This window comes from Poecilia formosa, unplaced genomic scaffold, assembly GCF_000485575.1.
Source record: "Poecilia formosa unplaced genomic scaffold, Poecilia_formosa-5.1.2 Scaffold33, whole genome shotgun sequence".
Taxonomy (NCBI): domain Eukaryota; kingdom Metazoa; phylum Chordata; class Actinopteri; order Cyprinodontiformes; family Poeciliidae; genus Poecilia; species Poecilia formosa.
The window spans coordinates 3061673-3080051 of record NW_006799972.1 but is presented as its reverse complement, the minus strand read 5'-3'; the positions used below and the strand labels follow the sequence as shown (position 1 = coordinate 3080051).

The following is an 18379-nucleotide window of genomic DNA, read 5'->3' as shown; positions in this document are numbered from 1 at the left end:
CACACACACACACACACACACACACACACACACACACACACACACACACACACAGGAAAGGAGAAGTGGCAGACCTTTGTCAAGTGCTCCTTTCACAAAAGCAGCCATTGTGGCGAGAAGCCAGGATCAGAATTATAATGTGGGCCCTGGACAGTGTGTTTACCAACAGGTCTCCTGCAGCTGCAGCACCAAACACCGACCCAGAGCACAGACTCAGTCAAAGCTGCAGGTGAATGTAAGGCGTTTATAGGCCGTTTTCTTCTCTTTAAAACCCAGTGGTTTAGGATTTGATAAATCTACAAACAATTACAAACATGGCGTTAGAATAAATCTTGATGACAGAAATCTACACGTTAAGAAATTACATACTTCATTTGGAGGCAGGTATGTGTGCATCGCTCATTAGCAGCTTCGCTGTAAGCCCTCCCCCAGGCTGCATGGCTAATTAGAGCCGGCTTCCTAATAAAGGAACAGTCCCCCCATTATGTTTCCAAGCAGCTAAAACGAGCTATATTTGAATCGTGATAGAAACAAAAAAGTAAAGTCATTGCTAGGAAGACTAAAAAAAAAAAAAAAAAAAAAAAAGGTTTCGCAGTGAATTTGAGTGTAAAGCTTTAAAGCATGAAGCTGTGTGATTGGTGATGCAGCGAGCCGCCGCCGCTGCGCCTTTAAACAGGCCTGCTCCCAGTTTCTATGCAATTATGTTAATGAGCCCAGCTCCTTTTCATTATCGGCTGGAGTTTGTTTCCTTTATTTTACACCGTTGTCAGGCAGTCCTGGGTTTTTTGGGGTTTTCTTGGCAGCGTTTTGTCCCTCGTGATGGGATCTGCAGGAGAAACCCACAAATCTGCGTCAGATAAACGGGCTGAAACAGTCCTGCGCGCCGCGGCCAGGATCTCCGCCTCCAGACTGCTCCAGTATCTCCAGTTTACAGTTTCCAAAGCAGAATGATGAAGAACACTGCTTTGTTTACAGCACTCACTTTGCAGGATCGTGCCGTACTTTATTGACCTGAGCTCAGGCTTTTAGGCCATGGGTTAGAAACGCTTTCCCGCGCCGCATGTTTTATATTTATCCTCACATTTATTCACGAGAAAAAAAGAAAGAAAGAAAGAAAGAAACAAATACGAATATGAAAAAAATCTGTCAAAACTAGACATTTGTAATTAAAGAAAAACAGAGTAAGAAGTTTTTAAGATCTGATCAGTGGAAATTTAAATACGGGACAATTAAAAAAATCCATTTTTTAAATTGTTAAATTTGTTATGTATTTTTAATAAAAGCAGTTTCTGCAGTAGACATCTTTCCTTTCTTTGCAGCTTTCAAAAAGATTGTGTAAAATAAAAAATACATTTTTCTTTTCACCTCCATTCTTCTTCCAATAAAATTTCAAATAAATAACTAAAAAACAAGCAAAACAAAATAACTTGAAAATAGCAAAGACAGTTAATTTACCAGAACAAGAACTGTATAAGCAACAATATTGCTGTTTTTGTTCTCCCTTTATTTCAGTTATTCTTGTTTTGTGTTTCAAAAATACATTTACAATTGTTGTTAATGAGATGTAAAAAGTAAGCAGTGCAATTTAAAATAGATTTGAAAAGACTCAATCGTTTGAAAAGTATTCAGGAAGGGAACATTCGAGTGTCATTTCTGATTTATTTTTATATCCCTAGCAATTATCTGCATCTTAAAACTATTTTAAAAACAAATTTACACAAGTTTTGTTAAGAAGCCAACAGTCTTTGGATTAAAAAAAACACAACAAAACAAACAAAGACATGAGCAAGAATATAATAATTTCTTTCTTTCATAGGACATCAGTGCCTTGCGTGTATTTTTTCTTTGAGCTCTTTCACATTATGTCACATTGGAGCCATACACTGCAGTCATGTATCTTTATTTTCTTTATAACCATTTAGCACAACATTAATTTGAACTGATGACAAGCAGATTTTAATAGAATAATCTAATTTATCAGCCATTAGCAGTGTGAAATCGCTGTGAACCTTCTGAGAGGGAAAACCACAGGGATGAATCACATGATCAAAATGTCACATCAAAATACCAGCTTTGTCAGTTTTTGTTCAGCTTTCAGTGGCAGCTCTGCAGTGACTCACAGACTGGCCTTTGAGAGGCCCCAGAAATGTGACTCGAATAATTAGTGGGAAGCTAAAGTCCCTAGTGAGGAAGATCTCACCGTGGGAGAAACCCAAGGCAGGAAGCATTTGAATTCGCTCATCAGGCTTTAATATTAAAAATAATCATCATGAACCAAAAAACATTCATTTTTGGTCTAATGCAGCACAATGATTTTAAAGATAGCAGTGAGGTCAGAATGAGTCAGAAACATACAACCTGGAGTATTCCTCACAGCGATGGAGGCTGTATATATATACACACACACACACACACACACACACACACACACACACACACACACACACACACACACGTTTTGACAGAAATAGGTTGCTTAAAACATTCAGGTTGAGACATTAAGGAATTTCAACTGTTGCAGTTTTCCGGCTAGTTTGTTGTGTAACCTTCCAATAATCAAGAAGGAGAAAAGGGTTTTAGTTTCCAATTGGTTTCAATCACAACCTTTTATTTTGACATAAAAAAGAGAGAAAATTATACATACAAATATACTATTCTTTTCAACACACACGTAGACAAATAATCACTCATTTATTTATCGATACTACAAATTAAGACCTACCTGGACCCATCATGTGATGCTTCTTCCCTTTTCCCAGGTTTCCTCTCACATAAGCTAAAGGGTCCGAAGCCTTGGAGGTCATTCCTACTTTCGGTTATCTAGCTTTATGATGGAGAGTTTACACTCATACAGCTAGATAACCAAAGACAGGAACAGGCTCCTTCATTCGTCAGAGCAGCAAACTGGAAAAACTGAGGCTTCCTGGGAAAATCACAGAATGAACGATGTTACTGCAGGTTTGAGCCTATTAGTTAATTCTGTCAGGAAAAATTAAATACAGAAGCACTACAATTATTGGTGAAAATCTCAGTTTCAGGAACAGAACAAAACTTGTAGTGGCTGGATTTATTATTATTATTATTAGTAGTAGTAGTAGTAGTATTGTACTGCTAAACTGTTGAAATAAAATCTCAAATCATCCACATTAAAGTTGAACTCCATCAATTAATCCTGTTTCAATACCTCTTCACAATGATTTTTTTAAGCATTTCTAATTATTGCTGCCATTAATTTAACCAATAATGACATTTCAACATAAGGCCGTATTGGTTTGTAGAATCATGAACTTTTCACCCTTAAAAATATTCATCTGCTTTAATGCACAGTCATTCCCCTGCACAGCTTTAGATTACAAATGTAAACTCATAAAGTTAACCTCATGATGATCTGACGCTTCTTTAGGTCAGAGCGTCTGACGTCAGATGTTTTAATTGGAGAATAGATGCACTAACAACGGCTGCGTCACTTTCTTTGCATAGCTGAGTGAAAACACTGACAAATATCAGCAAATAAAGAAATTTCCGCCAATCGTACAATAACAAAAATTTCCGCAACAGGCCACATTGTAAGTATTGACTTTGCTTAAATAAAGTGGCGTTTATAATTGCCAGGCTCTTGGTGCAAAGTTAGCGTTATTGAAAGAGAGCAATAAAACACAAAAGGCCTGCTGGGTTTCTTTGAATTGTCCAAAGTTGTCTTTGTTAAACAGGACAAACCGTAACTCAAATATCAGATCCAAAATAAAAAAATGAAAAATTTACACACCACCCAGTAGGCGAAACATGTTAAACATAATTCAAATTGATACATCTGGGAGTAAAAGACATGTCTACGTAAATTTAAACGCATGGGAACAATAATAAACACCACATAATCCAAACAGCTCACTTTTCAGGGTTTGTCGAAGCGTCCTTTGCATCCAGGAGATAAAAACATCCACAGGGCGCTTCTCCAGCCTCCAGTTTCTCTGTCCACACCTGCTTTGACAGACAGGTGAGTCCCGGCGTGGATCAGATCGATAATCCCCCCCTCCCTCTCATCATCTGCGGCACGGCTGCATAATGGGGCTGTGAGTGAGACATCTTCCCGCTAACCACATCAGGAGGATCTGGTTTCCGTCAGAGAGCGGGATGCTCCGTGCGGATGGCGAACCTTTTCATCCGCCCCGTGTCCAAACGTGCGCTTCGGTCTCCGGTCCTGAGGCTGAGATGTTCCCCCCTGACAGACTCACAGTGGTCCCCTCTCACCTCCCTGCTGCCTTTTCTCCCCTTACACTTCCTCCTCCCTTTGCTGACGCCACGCGGTCTGTAGGTTGAAGATAACCAATGGGAATGGAGCTCTTCGGTGCGTCGGTGCGTGTTTTGGAGCTGCGTTGGCGGGGAATATGGGATATAATTTTAACGTGTATGGTCGCATGCAAGTGAACCAATTAAATGATGAGCGAAAAACAGATTCATGCAAAAGAATCAGATCCTCTTTTTTCAGACATAACTACATGAATATTTGGTTGAAATCAAATGGCCAACATCCATGAATTTTACTAGTCGTGTATCAGTGCGTCTGCAGATAATAAACGGCGTTTCCATGAACACGTTGATCTCAATGCAACCACAAGAAGATGATGTTCGCCAAACTGGACCCAGAATATGTCGCCACCTAGCGGTACTTCAGAGAAGCGTGTTTTCATGTTTTATGCATTTGTGTGTACATTAGCCAATTATATTGACTCTACATAATCAGTCTGTCTGTCTGCCTTTAATTTATCTATACAAATTGCTTTCAGGGAAGATTATTTCAACAATAAGTATTGCTAAATTTATTCCTTAAATTAGTCCCCAAAATCTCTAAATTGTTTTCCACATCGTCATAGAGCGATGTCTGATTTTGGGATAAGATATTAATTTTATTTTGAATAAGGCTGTAACATAATAATAATGTGGAAAAAGTTTCACAGAGGAAATAGACTGGCTGAAATAATATATCCAACTTCATTTTAAGCTCCAGATGTTGCCGCCTTAAAATACTACATGTTTTGTGTTGTTTTTCCCAGCATACTTTCTGTCAACACTGATTTGAAGTAAATATGGTTGCACGTAGTACATATTTTATATTATATATATTTTTTTTAATCAAATACCAAACATAAAAAAGGACTACGAATTTAATTGGTACAAAGGAGAAAACTAGGAATCCTGTCTGTGTGAAGAATAGTAAAACAAAGACGTAAAAGAGCTCAGCACTGTTGTACTGCCCTCTAGTGGTTAGTCTGGATACTAGTCTAGCACAAAACAGTATTCTGACCGTATGCTATTCTGTTAGGTCAAATTATTTTTTGTCTTATTTTAAATGAATAAAAAAAGGCAAAAAAACAAACAGAAGACACTGAAACAACTGGTTCACCTTTTGATTCACTTTCATTGTTCAGTGTTCTTCATTTCAAATCTACCTAATTAAAAATAATTTAATTTTCAGTGAATAAAATTCAGCTGTATTGGAAAGATTTTTCTGAAATTTGCATCCTTTCAGCTAGAGTCATAGTTTGAAGATGTTACAAATGTACAAATGAGAACAATATGACTGGAAAATGTTTTAGAAAAAAATGTACAGCATTAAAGAAAGTAATCAATGATTGTTTAAAAAAGGCATCCAGGTCTGACTGAAATCTCTAAATACCAAAGACAATTAAATTTATCTTAATAAAATTGCTTTGGTGCAGGATAAATGTCACAAAAATGTTTTAAAATGATTCATTCTCCACTAATTTTTTCTGTTATAACAACCTAACAGAAATCTGGAGACTTTTCATATCCACTGTCTATGTACACAGGGATATATTTCTTTTTAAAAAAATCTGTAAGAAACATAAGGCGAGCCCAAGATGTGTTCAATGTTTTTTTTTTTATATAAAAAATACTACAATGTTAAAAAAAGTCAGAAAACTATAAACATGGTAAGTACATAGACTTAATATCAGCATGAGAACAATTTTATTTTAAGAAAAAGTGCTTTGCAGAAAAATCAGTGGAATTTCCTTTGAAAACATAATACAAAACAGAATAAAAAAAAACCAAAACAGAATAGCAAATTTAACATAATTCAGCCACCAAAAGGGAAAGTTTCACTGTGGATTCAGTTCGACTCATACAGGATTCTTCCGTACGTCAATCAACACGTTGCTTGATGGCTGTTGTGCGTAGTTGAGGCTGGAGCGACGAGACTCTCTGCGGGATTTAACAGCAGGCAGGGAGGTCTGCGGGCCCCAGGTCCCCATCCCCGTCTGAACTACACGGTTAACAGCAGAGTCTCCGGCTGCTTGAACCCACAGTTCCTCCATGACTGCAGGCTCCTCTGATGGGAGAGAAGAGCGCCTCCACGTGGACGGAAGAGGGGTGTTCACCAGTTCTCTCATTTCCTCCCTGGACCTGCTGGGTTTGTCAGGAGGTCCCGTACCTCTGCCTCCAGCACCGTCCTCAGGGCTTCGGCTGCCCAGGTTTGTAGGTTTGGCATCGGAGGCTAAGACTGAAAGACAGTGCAAAGGTAAAGTGTTAGGAGGAGCAGAAAATCATCACATGCAATAGAGACTGTGGGCTAAAAGTCTGCTTATCTGGAGCAGTTATCTTTATCTGGTTACATAGATCGTTCAAAGATAGTTAAAAGATTACCTGTAAATCCAGACGGGTTATTTGCAGAGGCCAAAACAAACAGCTAATCTAAGATCACAACCAAAGTGATCTGTCCTAAAAATACTTTAATTTCCATTATTTTATGAACCTCTAAACTGTCTTCAATGTTTGCATAATTTACCGAGAAGCTTATGATTGTTTACATTGGAAATGTTGCTTCACCAGTAAACTGCCTTTGTGAAATGTACCGAGAAACATGTGAAGTGTTTCTAGCCAAAGCAGCAATCCTTCATTTGGACTAGTGTCATACTGTATTCCTGATATTTAGACTTTACCTTTGGGAAGCTCTTTAGGCTGACTGACTGAACCAAAGAGATCTCGCAGTTTGTTGCTGAGCTCCAGATTTGCTGTCCTGTAGTGGTTGAGTTCCTTGGTGAGATTATGGATCTGTCCTTCGTACTGCCGCCGCCGTCCTGCCAGGCCCTCGTCCATTTGTTCTTTACGACCAAACATAAAGATTTACAGTTATTATCTATAACAGCATAGCGTACAAAGACTTCAGTAAGTACATTTCTAGTTTCACCTTTGAATTTCAAATGTACTTCCAAAGTGGCAAAACTGGATTTGCTTCCTTATATTTTTTTTATAAGTTTTCAAATGATGATTTTATTTATTAAGTGAAAACTATTTAAGCCAACCTCGCCCAGTATGAACAAACAATTTTCCAAAATCTAATACATGGCTATGCTTTGCCTGGTGGCAAAAACGCCCATCAGGCATTTGTGATAAAAGGAATCTTTTACATCATCGAGGAGAAACTTTGGTCCACTCCGATTTGTAGAAATGCTTTAATTCAGTCAAACTTTGGAGGATAAATTGCTTGTTTGAAATTATGCTGCAGCACCTCAATTCCATTTAACAAGGAGAAACTAAAATCTAATTTTGTTTAGTGCTTCAGAGGTGAACTTGTTGGTGTGCTTTAGATTATCGTCCTGTTGAATAACTCAAATGTGCTCAATCTCCAAAGTCAGGATCTGATGGCAGGACATTTTGGTTCGAGTTCAGAGTTCATGGTTACAGACATCCAGGTTCAGTAGCAGCAGCAAAGTCCCAGACCATCACACTGCCACCACCATGTTTGACTGTCAGCATGATGTTCTGAAGTGCTATTTTATCAGTTCGATAAGTCATCATCAAAAACTTGTGTTTTTGGCACAAACACACTTTTTCCAGAGTGAAAGATGTCAGTGACTTTATTCCTAATCTGTTCTTGGATTGTCTTTAGATTGGGGAGTGTTATGACCTTTTTGTCTACTTCATGCTGTCAGAGAGGTTCTATTTGAGTTATTTCTTTATTTTACAGGCTTTGCATCTCAAAAGTGTGTTTTTTTTTGTTTTTTTTAATTAAAAATGTTTTTCAAAAAATGTTTTTTAGCAATAGGAGTGATTATAATGTCCACTCTTGGCGAGTGGACGGTTCGGAAGGATTTATGATAGTTTTTGTAGCCCTGGGTGTGGCTCTTACCTCGACACTGCTGCAGCAGCAGCTGCATGCTCCTCTCGTGTTCCTTCTGCTGCTGCGTGAGTCGCCGGTCTGTGTCCAGCTGCGCGCGGTCGAGGGCGTTTTCCAGCCACTGCACCAGCCGCTGCTGCTCGTCCAGCTGCATCTCCAGCTCGGCCAGCGCCAGCTGCAGCTTCCGCTCCTCCTCACGCAGAGACACCACCTACCCAACGCAGACACACCGATACTGCTCAGAGTAGGGCTGAAGCAATTAATCCGATTAATCATGATAAATTGATTGTTAAAATAATCATCGCGTAATTTAGTAACTGATTAATCATTAAATAGAATATACAGATGATAAAACAGGCAGAGTTGCAATTAAGCCAAAACTGCAAAAAAAAAAAAAATCTATTAAAATGTACACATTTTGCAATTAAGATATAAAGACCTTCTTTGTCTGTAAATATGTTCTACCCAGAATTCTCAAGTGGCAAAGTTTTAACTTCACCTGGGTCAAATTGTGTGTAAAAAAAACTCCTATTAAGAACCCTTTGCAAGCCAATAATAATACCAAATAAAAATAATCAACAAATCAGCCAAGCACTGTATTGATGTTGGGTTAAGCAGAAAAGGGCTGAGCTTTTCACATGTTGACGTTAGACGTATTTTTTAGCTGCAGATGCATCCTTTAATACAAACGATCAAGCGTTCGGTAAAGCGTGTTGTTGAATTTTAGGCAATAAAATGCTAATTTCTTATTTTAAAAAAATGAACCGAATTGTTTGAATCCATCTTTTAATGTATTTAAAATATTGTGTAACAAAGGCTTACGTGGTTAAACAAAAACACCTGCAGAACGTGTCAATTTTTATCCCATTAACTCTCAGAAAGATCTACAGAAAAATTGATTAATAAAATAATCATTAGTTGCAGCCGTAGTTCAGAGCACTTACGTGGCAGATTTCAGATATAGGTTCAGCATTCAGCTGCTCAATTAGAGCATGTTTGTACAATTAATTAATTAGTTTTAACAGCTCACATATACAGTGCATCATGTAAAGAACATGGCGAAGTTTTAACAAACCTTGTCAAAGTATTTGCACAGCAGTGCTCTGGTCTCGGAGGCGGACAGATAGCTGAGCTTGGCCATGAGGTTCATCTCCCACTGGGAGAGCATGCTGGCAGAAGCCCTGAGCTGCCTCTGCCTCTGAGTGATGGCCTCATTCTTGTATTCAATAGCAGCGTCCAACGCTTCAATCGCCTCGTCCAGCTGGAAAAGAGTCCGCTCCTCCTGAAAACCAAACCCAGTAAACAGCTGAGCACGATGATGTGAAATAACTTCCGGCGATGGTTAATGATGTCGTTGACGCAGTTGTTGTGCGATTGCTCAATACGCCTTGTTCACAGCAAAGGTTGGGCTTAAAGGATGAACTGACCTCGGGTGAGAGCAGGTTTCCCTTCCGCAGTTTATCATCCAGCTCGACGCGCTGCTTGAGCAGCGAGTCTTTCTCGTGCCGCAGGTTCGAGATCTCTTGCCGTATGTGTTGGGAGTCCTGAGCGCTGCTGCTGCGAAGGAGGCCGTTCCTCTCACTTAGCTCCTGCTGCAGGGTCTCGATGCGCCCAGTAAGTGTCACCAAATCCTTACTCAAGGCCTGGACAAAACATTGACACGGTAATCTTGATTATAAACCGGCAGAGCGAGTAAACGGGAGTCGTTTGTGTTTGTTGATACCTGACTGGAGCGGAGCCTCTTGGTCTCCAGGCCGCTGCGTTCCTGCAGCAAAGCTTCCTTCTTGGCCAGGATTTCCTCTCGTTTCGTCAGCTCTCCTTCCAGATCCTCCAGCGCCCTCCTCTGATCTAGAACGCGCTCCATTTCCTCATCTAGCCAGCGCTTTTGTTCCTCAATCTTCTGCCCTCGCAGGGTCAAGACACAAAATTTGACAGCCACCACTCATCATAGCTACTTGAAGCTATGATCATTGCTTCAGGCTGGTTTTTGTCTCACCTGTTGCTCTTCTAATGAAATCACAGATCCATTACTTCCACTGCGTCTCTGTCTCTGGAAGGCTGCAATCTCCTCCGTCTTTATTCTTAGGATCTTCTGCTGCTGCTCATTCTTTATCTCAAGTTCCTGTAACAACAAAAATATCGTAGCTTATTGGGATAAAAATAGAGGAAAACTGCAACATTCCACAGTAAATAGATGTTTCTTGCCTTATTTCATTGACATAGCCTCCTTTTAGATTCTTTTCATTGTTTTAAGGTGTTATGGAGTTGGTTTTGATTGGAAAAGCTCTTGAAAAAAGGGTCATTGTTCCAGCTGCCTGAAATCTTTGTATTCATAGCTTTCTGTTTTATATTTTAAGAATCAGTCTTAACTGAAACCATAATCTGTGAATCCCTGACAAATATTTAACAGTGACACATTTTTTAGAAAATTTAACCTTATAGGTGTTTGGTGTACTTTAAAACTCGTGTTGCTCAGAGCTCTACCTTGACTCTGTGAGTCCTTCGCTGCATTTCGGTCTCCAGGCGGCGTTTCTGCTGGCTCTCCTCGCGTAGGCGCCTCTGCAGCTGCTCCTGCTGCTGCTTCATGGACTGGACGCTCCTCTCCAGCTCCGACACGCGGCGCTCGCTCTGGACAGGAAGGTTGGCCAGGCGAGCCGTATCCCTCTGCCGCTGACTGAGCACCTAACATTCAAACAGAAATATTACAACGTTTAAAACCTGGCTTAAGGTTTCACTTTAGGCGTCACATTAACCCATGTCCGTTTAAATTGAGAAGATTATCAGTCCAACCTGAACTCTGCTCTGAGCAGCAGCTATCTTCCTGCGACATTCCTGCGCTCTGCTCTTGTCTGTTGTGCTTATTTCTCTCTCTTGTTTCTCCAGATCCTGCAGCTGACGCTGAGCCTCCTGCAGCTCCTGACGCGCCTGAACAGCTTCACTTTCCAGAGCCGAGATCTTGTGGCTGTACTGCTTATTCAGGGCCTGAGCGTCCTTCCCTAAAGGAAAGACGGTCAGCTGATGTAAACGATAAAAGGAACGGACTCCACAGGAGGTGCAGGACATCTACCTGTTTTGACCAGTTCCTTGATGAGTTCTTCCTTCATGCGGATGGTGACAGACAGCTCCCTGATCTTCTGCTGTGCCTGAAGAAGTCCACACTCTGATATCCCCTCAAAGCTCCTGAGACTTTCCCCACTGCTGGAATTAGCTTCACGGATTTAAAAGCACATATGTGAGGTTAAACGGGTCAAAACTTTGAGATAACTCATATTCAGTCCTGCAAACCTTGAAGAAAAATGTTAAAACAATAAAATGACACAGCAGCCTGTATCTGTTGGTAATCATCAGAAACTAATGCTACTCTACACTGATGTATAATCAAAACAACAACAAAAAAAAAAAACAGATTAATTTAAAGATAATATATTTCAGAAATAATCAAGAGTAAAATTAAATCTGCACTCGTATCAGCACACTCTGAAAACTCCTGCCCTCCAGGTGAAAATTAATTAAAACTCTTTGAAATGTCACCACTTTGATTTTCAGGGTTTAGACTTACATGCTTTTCTGGCTAAACATGGGTGCTGATCGGGCTCAGCCTGAGAAGACGGAGCCTTCAGTCCTCCTGAAAGCAAGTCCCGCTTGGTCCAGGTCAGGTTCACCGGCCTGATGCAACAAACGGTTTAAAGTGCACATTTTAATCCGCTTGTCGCAATGATTCGCATCATTGTTTGCCTCAAAAATCATGAAATCGTACAATGCAGGAAATGACTTATGGCTGCTAGAATACAGGGCTTCTTAGTTGTTGTTTTTTTTTTAGCAACAAAGTCAGATCAGCTCTAGTTCAAAATCTAGTCAAACAAGGAATGCAGCATCTTTTAAAGAACAGCTTGTTAACTTTGGCGCGTTTATTATCAACGCAAAAATCCCCCCAAAATTCAGTTTACCATTTTGGAGCAGATTTAAGAACCAAAGGATCCATTCCACGTTTAATTTAAGGTTTCATAGAGATCAAGCAGCTTGTAAAATCTCCCTGTTTTGATTGATATCTAAGTCACTCAGACAAATGTCAAAAGCAAAAATACAGACGGCTGAAATGTAAATATCAAAGTATGATGTGACAAATCAAAGACAAAAGCATGTCAATTTAACATGCATCAAATGATAGTTTACCCTGTAAGACACTGAAGTAAACATAAAATGTGTAAAGTAAAATATATTTGCTTGTACTTGTACATGATGATGCTGCACTGGAGGAGCGTCATCATGACTGACCTGCATTTCTCCTGGCTGATGTTTGGATGACTGGCCTCTTGTTCCCGGTAGCAGGTCTCTGCTCCTCCTGGGATCTCTTGGTCCTCATAAAGTTTCCCATCCTGATCAGGAACCTGTCCAACATGACCCATCAAGCTCACCTGTTGACAATACACACAGAAAACTGTTAAAGACCAAACATGAACTAATTTGAAGCACTAAACAAGACTTTAGAAAACCCAAACTTGTGCCTTGACTTCATTTTGTTAATGCCGGGATCAACATTCCTACTAAAAAAGTTTTTTCTTAATTTTTTGGGGTCATCAACATTATCTCCAAAGCCATAAATCTGGTGATTATGGGGGATTGGTTTGTAATATTTGGGTTGGCAACAAGACAAATCAATCTTAAAGGAGCTTAAATGTCCTTTCATGTTGTTTGATGGAAATGCCGTCATTGGGATTATGCAGTGTGGAAATGCAGCTTCAACTAAGTTGTAGTTTTGCACATTAAAATAGTCAGAGTGATCCATAAGTAAACTTTTCTAAATACTGTGGAAGATCTGATTTGGTGTATGTCTGCAAAAATGATGATTTTGTCCAAGTTTGCAGCCAAATTAAAAACAATAAAAGATTTTCTCTAAGTGGGAAAAGTTTGTCACCTGTCTGCATGTGCTTCCATTCTGCCCATGCTGCATGGAGCCCATGGGGGCGGTGTGTGGTCTAAATCTCAAGTTGAGCCCCATGCCCATCAGCCCCAGAGTGGACAGCTGGTACTGCAGCTCCGTTATCAGGTCCTGCTGCTCCTGAAGCTTGTCACTCTGATAGACAAGAAAAGAAAATCCTGTAAATATGATCTTATGCGCCATCTTGGGGGAATAAGTTAGAGGAGAATTTAGTTATTTCTGCGAATGCTGCTCTATTAGAAAAAAAAAGGAGCATCACATTTAAAGTGTATCTAACCTGCTGCTTGTATTGCTCCATAGCGTCCTCCAGTGCTGCTAAGAAATCGGTGTTTTCCTTCTCCAGCCGTTGGATTTCCGACTGAAGACGAACAACACTCTCTTCTTTCTCGTTGTCCTGATCATCGTCCCAGCTCTCCTCCACAGCTTCCGTGTCCTGTGGGAGGAGTTGTTAGACAAATCGGTGAACTGCCCACAAGTCAGCGATCTGTGACTAAAATCCATCTGAAAGAAACGGACCTGATTCCTGATGGAAGGCCTGGCTCTTCTCAACGCGACGCTGTCCTCGGTGGAGCTGTTCTCGATGCCGCTGTCTGGTCCGGAGGCGGTTGTGAGTCCGCTCCGCTCCTCCTCCACCGAGCACAGCCACTCCTTCACCCTCAGACTCTGCTCTGCGGTTAAAGTCCCCTCGCTCTGAAGCTCCCCAAGCAACCTGTCGCACACCAACAGAACAGATCAATACAAGTCGTCCAAATGGCTAAATGGGCTGAAATCAATACGATTAAAGACACATTTCACACCTGACAAAACAACAAATTGATTCAAGTAGAAATTGATCAGTGGGCCAGAAGAAAAAACACATCGACACCAATTAACTCACTTTCTTTCACGTTTTTGTTCATCTGGATTCAATAGGGATTTAAAAATTGCATAGCATAAACTGTAACAGCAGAGGCTGCAATTTTATTTTCATGTATATATATTTTTAATTAAACAATACTTTCAATGGTTTGGTTTTATAAACCACGACTGTCCTGTCAATGTGGGAAAAACTACAAAGGAATTGGTCTCTGATCTCAATCTTTGCAAATTCTTACACTGCAAAAACAAAAAAACAAATCTTACCAGATAGTTTTGGTCAAGTTTAAAGTGCAAATATCAAGTACATTTTCAGCAAGGCACAGGAGTTTGTTTTAAGTAACAACATTGCTTTACATTGCTGAAAAAGTACTAATTCCACTATCCGATTTTTGATACTTATAACATGGGAAAATATCTTGTTTTAAGTGTAAAACTCTCAAAGTGGAACTATTACTTTTTTTAAATCAATATTAAGGAATTATTTATATAATACAAGCTCCTAAATATTTCTGAGAAGTTACTTTTAAGGTGGTTTTTTAACTTACTTCAAGCGTACTAAGATATTTGCACAAGAACCAAGGCCAAAATACTTGCTATGATTTTGTGTTTTTGCAGTGTGAGCCAACAACCAATGGTTTTATAATCACAATTTCAGGTTAACTCCTTCAGTAGATGTGCTTGGACCTGTAAGCGGTGTCTGTGCAAGTCCTGTAGTGAGCACTTTGTGCTTGCAGCCTGCTGATCTCTGCTTCTCCGACTCTAGGCCTCCTGTTTGGATCGGCGTGAGCAATGATTCGTGTCTCGGAGCGCTGACGGTTCTCCAGAGCCCTTCGAAGGGCTTTGATCTGCTGCTCCAGTCCTTCCACACGATCCGGTTCGCGCTTGCAGTTGACCGTGGCTCGGTTTTGAATGTTTCTGGCCCTCGTTGCGTAGTTCAGCGTGTTCAGACTCTCGTCGAAGTCTGAGGATGACGGGCTGATGCAGGCAATCATCAGTGTTTTCGAATTTCCTCCAAGCGAGTCTTTTAGTATCCTAGTTGAAACAAAAATGAAGTTTATAAGACCTGTCATGTAAGAACATTTTTCTCAAGGAAAATATCACCTAAACAGACATACCTTGTGATTTTAGAGTCTCTGTATGGTATATGAGAGCCTTTCCTCTTTGGGTCACCGAGGGCACCAATGACGTTACCCAGAGCCAGAAGGCCACTGTTGATTTGGATGCTTTCTTTCAGTCTCTCTCCAGTGTTACCGGTCCTCAAGATCCGCTCTGACCCAGCCAAGTCAACAAAGTGGAACTTGGAAGACAACACTTGCGGTCCAGTGCTTCCAGCGGTCGCATAAAGCCGAGTGTTTCCACGACGCTGATCCATATGCAAGGTGAAAATGGTGTGAGACCTGCTGGAGTTTGGATTCATCTGGGTTGCTCCGGTGTGTCTGGCTGTGTTTCCTGACTCCAGCAAGCTCAACACCTCGTCAAGACCTTCTACTTCACTCTCCTTTACCCCACACAACACTGGAAAGCAACGTGACATAAAGTTTACAGTAGCAAATACTACATTGCATTTATTTTGCGCCATAAAAATCAGTAAGGTGAACCATACCAATGTTCCCTTTGTCCTCCCGGATATGGATGTCCTTGCTGGCCGTCTTCACCTCCAGTAAGTCCTTGAACTCTTCTTTGTAGACCTCCAAGTAGGAAACTCGTACAGAGAAGTCTGTGAGGTCGTTTTCGTCGAGCAGCTTGAAAACATCAGCAACAGCCCTGGGGATGATGCCCTGCTCCTCGTCTCTGAAGGAACCTAAACATGAGCGTAGGTTTTCAGGACTGCATGGTATCAAATTTGTAAGCTGAATGCAGAAAGGAAGGACATTTATTGGGCTCAAGCACTGCAATGAGAAAGAAGCTACAGCAATAGTACTATGATATTTTAAAGAAACGTACTACAACGAGAGAAAAAAAGAAAAACTTACTAATATTAGCTTCTCCGATGGTGTAAGTCTTGCCTGAGCCTGTCTGGCCATAGGCAAACACTGTGGCGTTGAAACCTTGAAAGAATGCATCTATGAGCGGCTGGACGGAGGCAGAATAAACCTCCTCCTGACAGCAAGCCTCTTCAAACAGGAAGTCACAAACAAAGTGGCGATCATGACCCAGGGTGACGCGGTTCAGCTCAGGGTCCACGGTGATGCAGCTCTCATGGCAGTGCAGGAGCTCTTTGGGAAGCAGCGGACGAACTCGAACTGCAACTTGGACGGCAGAATAGTCCCCTCTGCCTTGGCCGGCAGGGACTTTGGGAGACATTTTGTCTCTCCTCCTCCTCCGCGCAGCAACGTTATGTACTTGTCATCTTTGGAAAAAGCAGAAAAATCAACCGAGAATGGTTTTCAACTTATCTAATGTCATCTGATTGTTGAATGTTAGACACTAATATTTACTCTTTTTGATAATCAGCTTGAAATATTTTAATTCAAGCTTCCACATGTTAAAAATCAATTTATAGCAAAAATATAACAAGTTTAACGGAAGAATTGATGACTTTTGCTAAAGTTAGAAAGTTACTTTTAGAAAGAGATTACTTTTTCAAAGAAAAGAAAGCACAACTATGTTAAAGAAGAGAACTGCTTATCACAATAATTACAGTGAAACCCATAAAAGAGTGACAATAATTATTTTTACTAAATTAATTCATAATAATGGTTATATATGTATCAACTGACACAATCAAATGTCAGTTGATACATTTGATATTTCTAGAAACGTCAGTACATAGCTCACAATAATTGCATTTAAAATATTTGAAACAGCTACAAATCTAGGAATATCAGTTTTTTGGGTTTGCTGAAGTTAATTAAAATCTGATGCAAATGCATATATGCTGCACAAAAACAGAGCAATGAAATAAATAACATTATAATGGTAGACTTACCGACTTGGTTTTATGGTATCAAGACGTATCTGGAAACTGTATCATTTTCCAAAATATTTTTGGTTTGGATGGAAACAACATCAAATTAAGTTGTGTATTTTAAGCACATGATTATTAGTAAATCGTAAAATGTAATTACTGAAATAAATCGTTTTCCAGCAACACTTTGATAAAGTGACAAGAAAAGTCATTTTTAAGTCTCTACAGTGGGACATCTTCGTATTTATTTCCCGTCTGAAATTACTCAAGAAACTGCTATCATACTTTTTTTTTGATGAAAATAAGATGTTAAGTGTGTGCGCTACAATATATTCCTTCAAGTACGTTAATTATAAAGCAATAATCCGCATTAAACCTGTTATTTTCAACCCAGCGGAGTAGCAGCGCTGCTCTGTTAGCAGCGAAACAGTTAGCTCGCCATTGTTTGTAACAGACTAAACTCCGTAAGTAAATATAAAAGTAACAAAAACAAACTTAAAGGTCGCTAGCTTTTTATATTTAGTTAAATACAAAAGTACATAGAAAAAAATTACACGAGTGCTTGTTTTCAACAACATCTTCAGAGCTAAGCTAAAGTTAGCCGTTTAAAAACAATCCTTCCCTGCAGAAGAAGAAGCTGGATAAAGTCACTCTAACTCCGATGTTAACTCTGTTTAAGTTCATAAGGGTAAGTTTACACCGCATGCTCTGTTTTTTAAAAGTTAGTGTTGGAAATAACATTTAACACAACTTACTTCGGGGTAGGAAAAGTTGGAACATGGATTCAGGATAACACTGGAGTTTCTTCTCCTTTTTTTTAGGAGAATGGAAGTTGGGGGACAGTCAATGGGAGGAGCCCAGCAGTAATGTTGGGTTAGTAGCTCATCATCATAATGGAGCTGAAAGCAGGAATTACAACCTCCACTTTGCAGTGCTAGAGGCGGAGATACAGAAAACATACTCGCTATCCTAGTGGATGCAGGAATCACCAACCAGCAGGTAGGAAATCAGGTTTACTACTACAACCTAGACACTAGTGAAAATGATCCCAAAAAGAAAATCCTGGTGTTTTATACCAGTTCCTTGAACCATAATAACATGATTTATTTCTCATCATAGTAAGAAAAAAAAATATACATCTGTTTGGAATATTTGAAGAGAACTGAGTTAGATTTAGTCATTACAGGCACGTCGTCACGTCTAAGCTCTGAACATTAGGGGGCAGTGTTGCATAATAAGCCAACTAACAAACCAAATATCACTACCAATGGTAAGCCAAGGTAAGTGTAATGTTTTCTGATGACAGTGTTCAGATCGGGATATTAATTTCTGTAATCACTCATTATTATACATTTATTGCTGTCCATTTCAGAGAACAGGTTTTGGAGCTGAAGGAATAAAAATAGATGGTTGTGGGAGGCAGTCTTAGTTTGTGTAGAAATTATTTAATCAGGAAAGAAACAATGCAGAAGTAAAATATAGAAAATGTGAGATGTAGATGAGTGGGATTTTTTTGGGGTATATGGATGGTAACTAA

General features: G+C 39.9%; 1 protein-coding gene and 1 long non-coding RNA gene across 2 annotated transcripts in view; both read right to left on the bottom strand.

Annotated features, from left to right (window-relative positions):
* Nucleotides 1–4228, bottom strand: part of LOC103136581 (uncharacterized) — a 7749-nt gene extending 3521 nt beyond the window's left edge. The window contains exons 1-2 of the long non-coding RNA XR_001661817.1: nucleotides 3890–4228; nucleotides 2723–2923 (exon numbers count right to left, since the gene is read on the bottom strand). This is a non-coding gene — a long non-coding RNA (uncharacterized LOC103136581). The remainder of the gene's footprint in view (nucleotides 1–2722; nucleotides 2924–3889) is intronic.
* A 1652-nt stretch (nucleotides 4229–5880) lies between these two features.
* Nucleotides 5881–17764, bottom strand: kif7 (kinesin family member 7). The gene is made up of 20 exons (XM_007549891.2): nucleotides 17598–17764; nucleotides 15908–16284; nucleotides 15538–15735; nucleotides 15050–15449; nucleotides 14619–14966; nucleotides 13593–13785; nucleotides 13354–13509; nucleotides 13053–13211; nucleotides 12413–12552; nucleotides 11697–11803; nucleotides 11205–11345; nucleotides 10928–11133; nucleotides 10622–10819; nucleotides 10134–10259; nucleotides 9861–10037; nucleotides 9565–9780; nucleotides 9213–9419; nucleotides 8150–8348; nucleotides 6960–7121; nucleotides 5881–6520 (listed from the first exon to the last, which is right to left on the bottom strand). The coding sequence occupies exons 2-20, from the start codon at nucleotides 16236–16238 to the stop codon at nucleotides 6141–6143; spliced, it is 4044 nt and encodes a 1347-aa protein (XP_007549953.1). The 5' UTR covers nucleotides 16239–16284; nucleotides 17598–17764; the 3' UTR covers nucleotides 5881–6140.
* Nucleotides 17765–18379: the final 615 nt, after the last annotated feature.

What these genes read in the sequence shown, in the direction of transcription:
- kif7 (XM_007549891.2), bottom strand. Translation starts at nt 16,238, where the DNA reads ATGTCTCCCAAAGTCCCTGCCGGCCAAGGCAGAGGGGACTATTCTGCC. An exon ending in GGCCTTCCATCAGGAATCAG is followed by an intron (nt 13,510 to 13,592) that starts GTCCGTTTCTTT and finishes CTCCTCCCACAG; the next exon opens with GACACGGAAGCTGTGGAGGA. An exon ending in CTGCTCAGAGCAGAGTTCAG is followed by an intron (nt 10,820 to 10,927) that starts GTTGGACTGATA and finishes TTTGAATGTTAG; the next exon opens with GTGCTCAGTCAGCGGCAGAG.